This window comes from Dendrobium catenatum, unplaced genomic scaffold (assembly GCF_001605985.2).
Source record: "Dendrobium catenatum unplaced genomic scaffold, ASM160598v2 fragScaff_scaffold_9, whole genome shotgun sequence".
Classification (NCBI taxonomy): domain Eukaryota; kingdom Viridiplantae; phylum Streptophyta; class Magnoliopsida; order Asparagales; family Orchidaceae; genus Dendrobium; species Dendrobium catenatum.
This window is the reverse complement of record NW_021318471.1, coordinates 1,432,809-1,446,562: the sequence shown is the minus strand read 5'-3', so window position 1 is coordinate 1,446,562 and position 13,754 is coordinate 1,432,809. Positions and strand designations below refer to the sequence as shown.

Here is a 13,754-nt window from a genome sequence, read left to right as displayed (position 1 = left end):
GAGAGACTCTTATTTCCCCTTCATATTTTCTCATTAATTTTTCATTTCCTTTGTTTTTAATTATATGGAAAATTCACGCCAATTGCCAGTTATGCCAATCAATGGTATATACCTGGTGAGGTTTTACAACTCTTTATTTTCCAGCTGATAGGTGCTAAATTGTTGTATCTTTTATTTTTTAATAGTTATATATTTTATAGTCTGACACATGTAAATATCTAGGAATGTGTAGATTAATTACAATAAGAAGTAATTAACTGGATGATTTAGATGGCACGTTAGTGTTAAGGTCCAGATTATTGAATAAATTTGAAGAGCACTGTGAGATGAGGTTGGCCTTTTTTTAATTTTGTGCAGAAATCAAAGCTATACTTAATATATTAATATTCTCGTAACTTCTTATCATTTGTTCTTATGTTTTATATGCGCAATATCCATTTTATTAGTTAAATATAAACAGTATTTGATAACAATTTTTAAGCAAAGAGAAGAAGGCATGCAATATCAAAATAATGTGTTAGCTTTGCATATTTGAATGATTGATGCTGGTTTATTAAGAAAGTAATGTCAGGAGATGGCAATATTTGTTAAATATCTTATTATGCGATATTTTACTTATTGCCATAAATGAAAGTATTTATCTCTTTATTTGTTTCTCTGTTTTATTCTCTCTATTGCCTATTTATACGCACCTATATTCAATCAATAATATACACCAAAAAGATTCTCCTCAACATGATAACAAAGCGCATTTAAGCCCTAGCCTTCATTCCCCTTCTGCCTCTCTCTCTTCCGTTGTTCTCCATCCTGTCTTTCTCCCTCCACCTGTTCTTGTGTTCTGGTGTTACCACTGTTTTGAAAGCCGGACCGGACTGGCTGGTTCAACCGGTTCAACCGTGAACCGGTCTGGTGGCCGGTCCGATCCAGCTTCAAAACCGGCTCTACATAGAACCGGATCAAACCAGATTGAACCGGCGGTTCAACCGGTGAACCGTTGAACCGGTTAGGGTTGGAAAGAACCGGCCAGTTTATAAAAAATATTTTATTTTTGCTTTAATTAAAATTTTAAATATATATTTTAGTTTATTAAATTTTTAACTCCTTCAAAATATTTTACTTCAAATTTGAGTGATCAATTCACCATAATACATGCAGTTTCATTCTTCACACTATCTCACATAATTTTTTTTGTACAAGCATCCACTGCTACTTCCATTTTATAAAGGGTCATGAAGCATCTTCAACTCCCCTAAATGATGCGGGACTACCATAAAAAGTTTGCATAATTGTATGCAAGTTTGGTTCGAATGTGAATTTGGGCTTATTTTGGGCTAGATGAGCATCAAATTTTTGCTTATTGCTACCAAATTATGATGATATCTAACTATAGAATTACTATAATAATATTCTTAATAATCTTTTTTATTAATAAGATATTAATATTAATAAATTTAGGTATATTAATTAATTTACTATTCCTATATAACTACTACTTTAATTATACATATAAACATATTATTTTTCAAATGACATTTCACTATTACGAATTCTTATATTTCAATAATTCTTAAACTTTACCAAATAATTAATAAATGGTCCATAATTTTAATTAATTTATATATTATATTAAGTATTATTCTTATAAATATATTATTATTAAATGATATTTATACGTATAAAATTTTATTATATATTTTAAAGTTTTATAAATATTATTAAATGCTCATATAATTATATTATATGAATTTTATTTTATTAATTTTTAATAATAATATTATTTATTACATCATCCAGTTCGACCCCGGTTCGACCGGTCGAACTGTGAACCTCTCTCTCTTCCGGTTCTTTGTCCGGTCCGGTTTTCACAACCTTGGGTGTTACTGCTGTCACATTTAGCCTCTCCTTAGGCAAGCAAGCTTACATGCACTTGCCCATGCTTGCTCACTATCCCGAAAAACACACACTTAACTTAACCATGCCCACATATTCTCTTGTATTACACTCAATGAAAATCTTTTCCATATATAATAATTAAACATCTGTTGAATCTTTTACATAATATCTTGATAGATTTCTTGCCTATGAATTAGGCAATGGTAGCCATGATAGAAATACACAAATTTAGGTTATTATTTCTGAGTTTTTGGTTGACTATTATTGATTATGAGCTTCTTCTCAGTTTAATATTCTTTTATTAACTTCTATTGTGCATGGATGAATTTCTATTATGTTGTTTTTTGCATTATATACATTTCTTATGACTCATCTTCTTTTTGTTGACTTTTTTTTGAGGGTTTTTTTGCTTCATAGTGATGCAAATGTAACTGAGTGATAATTTTTTTTTTAGGTGGTTGATTTTGGGGAGATTGGACCCATTAGATGTTCTCGGTGCAAGGGGTATATAAATCCTTTTATGAAATTTGTTGATCAAGGCAAGCGGTTTATATGCAACCTATGTGGTAAGGGTGGAAGTTTTTAATGGATTCATTTTCTGTTATTTTAAGCTATTATCCCTTGATATTCTATTCAAGTTATATATTGACCATGCTTTTCATTAGTTTACGAATTATATTGTATGGATGTATTAATCTAAAAAATTTAATTTAGTTGACTCTCTTGACTAGAAAAACGTTTCTCTGCTTCTAGATTTGTAGATTTCTTTTAGGTAAATAATTTATTTTGGATTGCTATATATTGGAAGATTTGTTAATTCTCTTGTGTGCTGGTATGGTTGCTTTGTCAGTTGGGCTTAAGTTAGTTTGAACCTTTTGCTTTGTTGATTTTTTTGGCGGAAATCCTCCTTTACAATGGCTTGCTTGTGGGACCACCACAAATCTGAGGTGTGGAATGAATAACTTGGCAAAGCATATAAATTTGAATAGAATTTGTGTATGCAAACCTTTGGTATGCAGTGGTGCGGTTGATGATGAGGTGTTCTTGTTACCGCCTTGTGGTTTAAGAGCATCATTTTCATACCGTTTTTCTTAAGCTCATCATTTTATCTTTTTGGTTGTGCAATTTTCTAAATGTAAGTTACTCCTCACCAAAATATTTAAGGTGGATCACGTTTAAGTCTTTGAAATGAAATGTAAGAGGTGCTTCTCATATGTTTACACCTTCATTTTGGTCCTTAGCACCGTTCATGATTACAAATTGTTCCCTGATGTCAAATAGCGATCTAGTCATAAGGATAGATTTAAGAGGGGGTTGGTGGTAAAAAAATTTCTAGTTACACCCTTAGATCTAGATGTAGGAATTCTTTTTGTTCAACAATGTTTTTTTTTTTTTTCTTTGGCTCACATGATGCCTCATGTGATTTTTAAAAGATGCATTTTTTTTTTACAAGAAGTCCCTTTATTGATATGAATCTATGGTCATCATAGACTGACATGTAAAGTATTCGGATGAGTCGAATCAGCTGACAATGAAGGTTTGTACTACATGAACTTGCCAACCCTTGCAAGATATTATTAATTCATCATCAATTCCCGATGACGTAGATGTAGCAATGGCTCATTTGAAATATGAAAGCATCATGAAGGGGGTTGATTTTGTCTCTTTCCTTCCACTGCATGGTAATTTGGTTCTATGGGCCTTCTGTCCGGCAATTTTTAATTCACCCGAAGATAAATTTTTCCTAGGAAGAAAAGTTCTTTTGTGCTATAAAGGCCTTAAAGGTATCCTATACTAGAAGATATTCTAGTCAGGAGTAGCATGGCTTGGAGTAGAGGAGTCGAGTAACTTTCCCTGGCCAATTTATAGGAGTATGGAAATAGCATATACCTGATTTTGTCAAGTCAGCCTTCATAGGTGTCATAAACTACTTTTTTAATGCGGTGGACAAATATTCTGGTCAGGTGTATAGATGAGTCCTTGCAAATTCACACTACATGAACCTTGAATTTTTTTTTTTAATTTGAAACAAGTCTCACAGTAATTTATTTCATTATTAACTGCTTATTTCTTTTCAAATCGATCCTTCTATGTGCTGATGACTGAGATCACTTCCTTCAAGAGGTCACTAGGGGGGTAACTGGGCTTATTGTGATCCATCTTTAGAAACTATAGTTTAGCGACCACCCACTCTTTCTGTCTTTTTATATAGATATCTTGGTATATCATCTTATCCATACACTTACGTGGAACAACATGTTGCTAATTGCCCTTGTCAAAGCTGGTGTTGGTCTGGTTTCTAAAAAATTCTCTGTACCTAGTACTTATTATGAGCAGTACCCTATATTTGATCAAGGAATGGAAGTTTTTGTGGAGACTTGCAATTTGTATCATATTTACTGCCCCAGTGATATCGGAAGATTTGCTACTAAGATCCACTTGCTTTCTGATTGAGGCCGAGTACCTCTTCAAAGATAATCTTACATTTTTTTTTTCGGTCTTACAAAATCTGTGATAAGGCTGAAGAGCTCTCTCTGGCAAGAGCTTGTTAGTTTGAGAGGGGGATTTCCCATTTTTTCTTCATTTGGCTGGCGCTTCTTCATGAAATTGACGGCTGATTTGATGAGTTTGCCTCATGGCAAGCATGCGTCACTTTTTTTTCCTGCTTTTTTGTATCAATTCATGTTGCTGGCATAACAAAAATAACTTGAGATAGAGGGCAAGGGCTTTGACCGAGTTAGGAAGAAGGAGAAGGAATAGATTGGCTATTTTGACTTTTTACATCATTACATGTTAATAGTAAAAAAATGCAAGTGCATTAAATGCAAGCGATCAATATTTTATTTCAATAAGTAAAATTTATTTTAAATTGAATGTTATGTTATAGTATATTTTTTGAATGGTTAAATTTCTCATTTTTAATTTATATTGAATGAAAAATTGCTCATTTTAACTGATGTTAAATGGACATTAATACAATTGAATTTTGTTTTTTAGTAAGCAATTGTTTTTATAGCTTCAAAAATGGCAATTTTAGATGTGAAATGGTTCATTTTTATTAAATTGAGATATTGAATCTTAAAAGTAACTTGCATATTAGTGCAAATCAACAGCTATTTGATATTAAATGATGGGAAATCAATATTCCGCATGCATGTTGGAAGATGCTCATTTATATTAATTAAAATATTGAATTTAAAAAACAGCATCCATTTAATTTGTAAATCAACAATTATAAGTTAAATATAAAAAAAATATAAATTCGTAATGATAATAGCCTTTGACAAGTTAAATACAAGCCTTAAAATGTAATGTTTATTCATTTCTCTAAACTTCAAAATTATGTTTAATTTTAAACTTATCAATGAAATAGAATTGCCTTTAAAGGATAAAATAATAGTATGTGAAATTTTTATCTTTATAAAAAACTTGTGGAAATTTCAAATTTATAAATTGAGGATAATCAAAGTCTAAATCATTTAAATTAAAGATTGTTATTGTGTGTGTGTATATATATATAGCTTTTGAACTTAGTAAGGAGAATTTTAATATTCCTTAAAAATAAGATAAATGTACGTTAAATTGAAATTGTTCATCTTCTTAGAATCTTGTGTGTCCTCATTAAGTATTATGGGTAGATATATGATTTAAATATTATAAGATCTAAAATTGATGAATGTTGATTATTTTTATGGGAGGAGTGTCAGTTGTCTTTTTAATAATTGTATAGATTCATGGTTCTGTCATGTGAAAGACCTTTTTGACTAGCTTTTATGTCTCTAATGGAAATGGAATATTTAAGAAGTCTGAACTTATGTGGAGCGCTCCATCTAAACAACATTTAGTTTTTGCAGTCTGTGCTCATAAAAAAATGCAATCAATTCTGAATTTTTTTTTCTCCTCTGCATATTCTTTTTTAGTTTGGTCCTTTGTATTGCTTGCTAATTATCTTTTCTAATTAATTCATTTGTGTGATCTTATATTATTTTATGTATTTTCTTGTTAATAAAACTTTGTAGGGTATAGTAATGAGACTCCTCGAGATTACTATATGAATCTTGGACCAGATGGTAGACGGCGAGATGCTGAAGAGAGGCCTGAATTATGTAGAGGAACAGTTGAATTTGTTGCTACTAAGGAATACATGGTCTGTTATCTTACGCCCTTAAATATTGTGGAGTATTTGTCTAATTTGTTAATCTTTTTCTTTCATGAGGCAGTTTGTAAAGTGTCATATATAAAAAATATTTCAATTTCACATGTCTCTGCTATTGAAATTCTTTCTCCACTTTTGCATCCATTTTACTTCCCAAAGGGTTTTCAGGTAGAGCAATTGTTCAATTTGTTTCTGCTAAGGAATACATAATTTGTTATCTTAAACCCTTAAAACAGTGTGGAGAATTTGTTTAATTCATTAATCTTTTCTTCCATGATGCATCTTATAAAGTGCTTCTATAAATTAAATTTCATTTTCTTAAAATCTTTTCTGTTGAAATTCTTTTGTCATTTTTTTACATCCCTTCTACTTACGCAGTTCTTTCGTATTATTGACTGCTGATGTTGCTATCTTTTCTGCTGTTTTTTCTGTTGTTTGCAACATAATCTAATCACAGGATTGGCTGTTTATAAATTTGATTTACCATAGCATATGCATTTATAGGTTGCCCATGGTTGTAGGAATTGTATCATTTCTGCCCTGAATAATTTAGTTGGATAACCATTACATTTATGTTAAATGTATAAGATGTTTGGAAGAATTGTATTTTGGTCTCTGAAGCTTTTTATCGAATTTGAACATCCTTGAAACAACATCAAGGTGTTTGGAAATTCATATGTGAAGCATTGTATTTTGTCTGATCTTGCGTGCATGTGCCCATAAATTCTATCACTCTGATCTCATAAATTTATGCCCTCTGAATATTGCTACTAGCTCATTGACCCGTGGCAATGATAATTACATGTCTTTGAAGCACCGGCACAGTAGAGTAATTTTATGAATTTTTTTCAGATGTGAAAGGACAGTAAATGTTAAACCCACCCACATTTTAACTCCCAAAATTTTTATCCTCACTTGCTACGTAAGCACTGGAATTTGTGGAATTTTAATCTTTAAGCTGTTTCTTGTGGCAAGTAAGCAAGCATATAATGGCTAACATATTACTAATTTCTTGACCCCTTGCCATTGAACCATGTAGTATGCGCTCCCTCTATTTTTTTTGGGTTTTCTGTGTGCTTGTGACTCAGCAATATACTTATGACGTTAATGCATGATATTATGTGCTTCTTATAATTTTGAAAAAGCTTATTGCCATTCCTTTCCAGCTAAGGAATCTGTTTGTATTTTTTTGCCCAGGTTCGTGATCCTATGCCAGCAGTGTTTTTCTTCCTTGTTGATGTCTCAATGAATTCCATACGGACTGGTGCAACTGCAGCAGCTTGCGGTGCAATCAGTCAGGCTATTGCAGATCTTCCGGTAAATTGAAAATTTTTCTGCTCATTAATGCATAAATAGAACTTCTGGTCGTCCATACTGCATGAAATATTATCCACGATCTGGACTATTGTTGCAATGCATTGAATGTTTCATTTACTCTATTAAATGAACGATCTGATTTTTTAATACAATGGAAAATGCTTATTATCGTGTTAAATTCTTGGAAGCCAATTAATGTTGTTGCTCCTTACCATCTTTTGATGTTGGGCAGTCTTGAAAAAATAAAAAAAAGTGATAAAGAAGATGAAAATTACCTAAATATTAAGAAAATTTTAAAAATAAGAAAGACTCACAGCTTAACAAGGAGATTTCTTCTCCCGGATTTATTTTTTGTCTCACAGCTAATCATGATCAAGTTTTGAAATAGATGGTGCGTAACCTCATCCACGATAACAATAATAATTGTACTTTTGGTTTGCAGTCTTACCTGATTCGCAATTTTCTTATTTATATATAGAGGAAATGACAAAATACTAGATAACTGTTCAAAAACAATTAACAAATTGCCACTAATTTACTAATAAATTACTGACCAATTTAAGGGCATTTACTAGAATAATCCCATTAAAGTATTGAAATCTAAAATATTTAATATCACTCAAATATCTATTGCGAATTAAAAAAAATATATAATTTATATCAACATCTATTCACTTGACTTAAAACATTCGACTTCGAAGACCGGTATTGATAATACATGAAATAAATATCACGCTCCATTAGCTATGGATCATCTATGATAATAATGAAATATTATAAAATTTACTTTAAATATGCATTTACAATATGATTAGGGAGGGAGTGCTAACGTAATACTTATTGAAGATAAGATATTGGAATATATATTTAGGTAGTTAGGTGTATACAATATTTATTAGAAGGTGAATATAAAGGCTTAAAGTGATGTGAAAGAATTAGCAATAAAAAAAGGGTTGACCAGAGGTGACATGTAAAGTGCGTACTAATTTTAATGCCACTAGGTACAACTCAAAAAAGAATGAGCGAAAAAAGGCAATTTTTAATGCTAGCCAAATTTGTTTTAATCTTAATGAAGATGATATTGATTATGAGTATACGACAAGACAATATCATGGATTCATGATAATTTTTTGGCAACTTTTTGATCTTTAACTGCGTTGCATTTGATCTAAAAATATCATGTGATTTGTTTTGAAAATATGCTAGATTACCAAGTAGTACATTTGAACGAAATTTTGGGATTTCTTTTTCTGAGAAACTGTTTTAATTGAGATTGATAGTGCTATGTTATTTTTTAACATTAACTAATTATAGTTGTATTTATTTATCTTTGCTATGTGAAGTAAGGCAATAATATTTGCAGTAGTTTAAACAGGTATTTGTATTGCTACGCTTACATTTTGAACTTAATGTTAGAGTTTGTAAAAATTTTGATCTTTATTTTATTATGACAACTTTTGTTTGGTTTTTGAAATGATTGGTGGGCATGTGGTCAACTACTTTATGGTTTAGAGAATATTCCAAGAAAAAATAGTAGTTTATTCTAGAAATGCTTTAGATCGTTGTACTATCTAAGATATTGGGGAATCATCCCTGATAAATTGTTTCTATCTGTTTGTGATACCATACATTTAGAAATTATCTAAAAAAATGGCATTGATTTATTTGCTAACTGAACGAAAAGCTTGGATAACAACACCATTATGATTGGCATGGTATTTTATTGCTGTTTTGTTAGTAATTTACTAATTTGCATGTAGTAAAAAATCATTTTAAGATTTACACATTTTAATCGGGTTTGCAAAAGTGAAAACTCACACATTTCCACTGTATTGTGATTTTGAAAATTGTTTGTTGAATCATAAGTAAAAGGATGCACCTAATGCTTGGAGCTCTTGGTAAAATAGGGACTAAGAAGGGGTTGATGTATGCAGTCTTACTCTTTCATTGCCTTTCATGACTCAAATTTGATTCCTACAGTCCCATACAACGCTAAGCTCTTATACGAAGAATGATGCCTTCCTCATTTATTAGCTTTTGGCTATTATCTTTTTAAAGTTGAAATTCACTATTTTTTCTTTCAACTGCTTTTCATTAAAATCTCTTTGCGGCTTTATGAAAAATACTACTACATTGCAGGATCATTAACTGCTATTTATATTGCAGTCAATATTGCTTTGGAACTTTATGAATTATCCCATTTTGTTGAAGTCATTTGGCTACACGTAGATCTATGTTTATTGCACCGTGGGAGATTGGAATTCATCAGTTTATTTTCTTTTTCATTTCATTCCATTACTATCAAAATAATATTTTTTTGCAGGAAGGTCCTCGAACATTGGTGGGGATTGCAACATTTGATTCTGCTATTCATTTCTACAATCTGAAACGAGCATTACAACAGGTAAATGCTCATTTTTTGTAGTTTATCGACAGGAAAGTGCTCCATAATTTGAGTAGTTTTTTTTCCCTCCATGCCTTTAGCAAGCATTTGTTTTCATGTAAAGTCACTACGTTTAGATTACATTTGTATTCAGTTGATGAAGGGCAACTCTTGATTAGACTTATCTGATGCAAATAGCATGATGTGTAGTATATGTTCAAGAACTCTCCATAGCACTTCTCTTGGAACTTTATCATATGCTTTTTCTAAATCAATAAATATCATATGTAGTATATGCTTTCATGCAAAGGAAAATAAATGATTCACATATCGTAAGTGACCAACTAATTCAACAACACACTTTCTTTAATTAAAAAAGGCACTGCTAGAGCTTGAAGCCAATTAATTATAAAATGATAAAAAATCCAAGAATTTAAGCTTGAAATTTGAAATAAATAAATTTATTATTAATTTTCATAAATTAGATTTCTGCTACGTCATTTTTTTTTAAAAATTAAGAGCACCAATTAAGGCAGTAATATAACGAGGAACAAAATTACATTAAAAATGTTTGGTTGCTCGTTGAGGCATGAAGATGATTTCACTCGAAATGAAGTAGTTGCAGGTGCAGTTCGCTCGAAGAAATTACACATCCAGCTTGGGCTCACAATATTATAAATTTAAATGTTAATTTTATTTTAGCTAAAAGTTTTAAATAACATATCTCAAACTATTATTTTTTAGGTTCATAACCTAGGCTAGGAGATAAGGTCGTCAAATGATTAATCTAAACTTAAGTTTGAACTAATTCAATCAACAATTCCTAGATTAATTTAAATTGCATGATCAACCGAATCAACGACCTTCCAATTTAAAATACCCAAATCTATGGAATACTAGCAACCTCAGACACACACAAAGGAGTCAACAGTTTTCAAATGTAAAATACCCAGAACTATGGAATAGCAGTAAGCACAGACACACACAAAGGAGTCTGAGGAAAGCCTCATGCTAATCCCATTGGAGACCATAATATCACCACACACATCTTTGAAAACCATGATGAAAATTGATCATGCTTAACAAAACCCATATGCCACAATCGCATAAGCCTGTAGGTTGAGAAACAGCAATTCTCGATACAGGTCAAAAGTTTATATTTATCATTTTTGGCTTTTTTTTTTTCTAAACATTTGAAACTTATAGAACCAACTAGTCTGCGAATACAACAGGTTAATATAATGTCGTTTTTCATAATCTTGTCAATTTTTTTTTCGTATTTTGATCTAAACTTGACCAAGATCGAAATAATGCCAACCAAATAAATTAATGTTAGGAAATCATGCTAACCTCCAATGCAACTATTCTCAGTCATCGTCATTAGCTTGTGTTCAAATATAGAAATAAAAAAGAAAATGAACCAACTAATGAAAAAATAAATAACAGAAAAAAATATTGTCTGATGTGACGCTTATCCCGAGAATAAATATAAAGATTTTCATCATTTAATTGTCTATAAAATGTGATGTTTAAGTAGTTTTCATTGTATGCCTGTATAAGTTGAACTTATTACCATATTATACCCACAATGTATTGCATATGAGGTGGATGATCCTTGAAATTTAAAATTGAACCAAAAAACTATGTATACGTGATCAAGGCTTTACCAGGTGCTAGCTTATAGTCTTGTACCTTTTGTTGGAAAAATATACTGAATTATAACTGCTCATTAATTGGTGCCACTTTTGGATAACATGTTCCCACAAGGCTTTCTATTAGTTTAGATGCCTTTTAAGTTTATTTTGTTTTATGATGTTGATGGGCCGAGCCCTGGAAGCCCCACCAATGGGGATGTCGGGAAAGGAGAGAGGGGGGATCAAAGTATATTAATTACTTACCATAGAAAATCATAATTGGGAGGGAATGATGAAGGATTATTTAGGAAAAGAGGGATGATTGATTGGGATGGAATTAGGAAAAGTTATTTAGGCAAAGAGAGCTGATTGATTGGGAGGGAATTATGAAGTATTATTTAGGGAGAGAGGGCTAATTGATTGGGAAAGAATTAAAAAAGTTTTTATGCTACTAAATGATTAGGAAAATTTTCTAAATTATGTTTATGCTGATTAGGATGGCTCTATTTGTGTTATTGTGTTCTAGGGCTATTTAAGGGTGAGTTTGTATGAGGTTTAGTTTATTTTTTTAAGGTTTAGCTTATGTTATTGCTGAGTTTTATTTGTAGGGTTCGTTGTAAGATTCCTAGCGGCGTCTAGGATTTGTGGGAGAGATGATCTACCTCTCGAATAGTATATCACTTGTATCTTTCTTTCTTGTTGAAGAAATAATTAAAAACTAGCCACTTTTTTGTGTTCCTATGCTTTTCTTCTCTTTTACTTGCTGTTTTCGCATCCACTTAGTATCAAATTGGTATCAAAACTAGATTTTTGGAGGGATGACAACAAAGATGGTGGATGTGTTGAATGACAAAGTGGAGCAAATCAAATCCGGGATGGAATCTTTCTTAACCATCTTAGGAATGTTTTCAACTATGGAAAGAAGGTTCTCAACCATGGAGAGTTGAATTGGAGGGATGGAGGAGATGATGAGGAAGCTAATTGAGATGCAACCAAAAACTCAACCGTTCATTCCGATTACTAACCATAACCAAGATTTGATTGGTATTTCCTTGACCGAATCTAAAGGGAAATGAGATCAGATTGGAGGAGTTCGACGAGGAGAGTTTCTTTCATCAAGAGCCACCTCCTAGGGCTTCGATAAGGGGCTAATCAGGGTTTTCGGATTGGGGGGGAGGGCAACAAGGAGGGTATTTTATGGGGGAGGTGGTAGTTGGCCAACCACTATTGGAGGCATTTCAGACTAGGGGAGTGAGAGACTAGAGATGAAGGGGGTCGAGTTGAGCCATGGGGATCAGATCATGCAAAGAGGGTACAAGAAAGGTGGGATTCCCACCCTTGATATAGGGGAAACAGGGAGGGATCATGACAACCGTTATACTGGAGGGGGAAGAAACTATTGAGGGAAAGTTGAAGATGGAATTTTTGGGGGAACAAGAGGAGATGCCACCTTTAGAGGCTTCAGCTGCTGCCCTCAGCAGAAAATAAGAAAGCGTTGGAGGGTGAGCATAAGACCGCCGTTTTATGTGGCCAAACCATCTAAGGCGACTCTCTGTAATCTTATCGTCCACTGGAGCTACTCCAACCTTTGAACGTATATGCTCATTTTATATCCTGTTTCTAAAAGTTAAGCTAATCGTCAACCTAAGCATCCTCATCTCTGCAACAGTTAACTTAATATTATGCAATATTATGCTTCTCTTTTAATGGCCAACATTCTACACCATAAAACATTGTCACCACCATCTTATAGAATTTTTCCTTAAGCTTGAGGGGGGCTTTTTATGACACAAGCCCCATGCATTCCTCCACTTCAACCATCCAACTTGAATTCTAATAATTATATATATATATATATATATTATATTCAATTTTAGATCTACTCAAATGAAAACCTTTAAACTCTAAAGTTTATCTCTATAATTTAAGTGTTCTTCAACTCCCTCTCTAGTCTTATCAACAAGAAGAATATCATCAGCTACAAGCATACTCTAGGGTAAAAACTCTTGCAAATGTCTATTGAGAACATCCAGGACTAAAACAAAAAGATATGGGCTTAAGGCTGATCCTTGATGTAATCCAGCTTAAACATAAAAATGGTTAAACTACCTTGTTTTGAACACTAGTAACAGCTCATGCATATATATTCTTAATGACTTGAATATAAGTATTATTAACCCCTTTCTTTTCTAGAACTCTCTATAGCACTTCTCTTGGAACTTTTTCATATGCTTTCTCTAAATCAATAAATATCATATGTAGATCCTCCTTATTTCTATATACTTCTCCATCAACCATCTCAAGAAATGTATAGCCTCCATAGTAGACCTACACGACATGAATCCAACTTAATTTTGAGAAGCATTAGTAT

General features: G+C 32.1%; 1 protein-coding gene across 1 annotated transcript in view; it reads left to right on the top strand.

Moving 5' to 3' along the window:
• The window catches only part of LOC110092476 (protein transport protein Sec24-like CEF), an 83,450-nt gene that overhangs the window by 22,169 nt on the left and 47,527 nt on the right, over positions 1–13,754 (top strand). The window contains exons 5-8 of the mRNA XM_020817044.2: positions 2,348–2,459; positions 5,913–6,040; positions 7,247–7,366; positions 9,690–9,770. Of these exons, the coding sequence (XP_020672703.1) occupies positions 2,348–2,459; positions 5,913–6,040; positions 7,247–7,366; positions 9,690–9,770 (441 nt within the window). The remainder of the gene's footprint in view (positions 1–2,347; positions 2,460–5,912; positions 6,041–7,246; positions 7,367–9,689; positions 9,771–13,754) is intronic.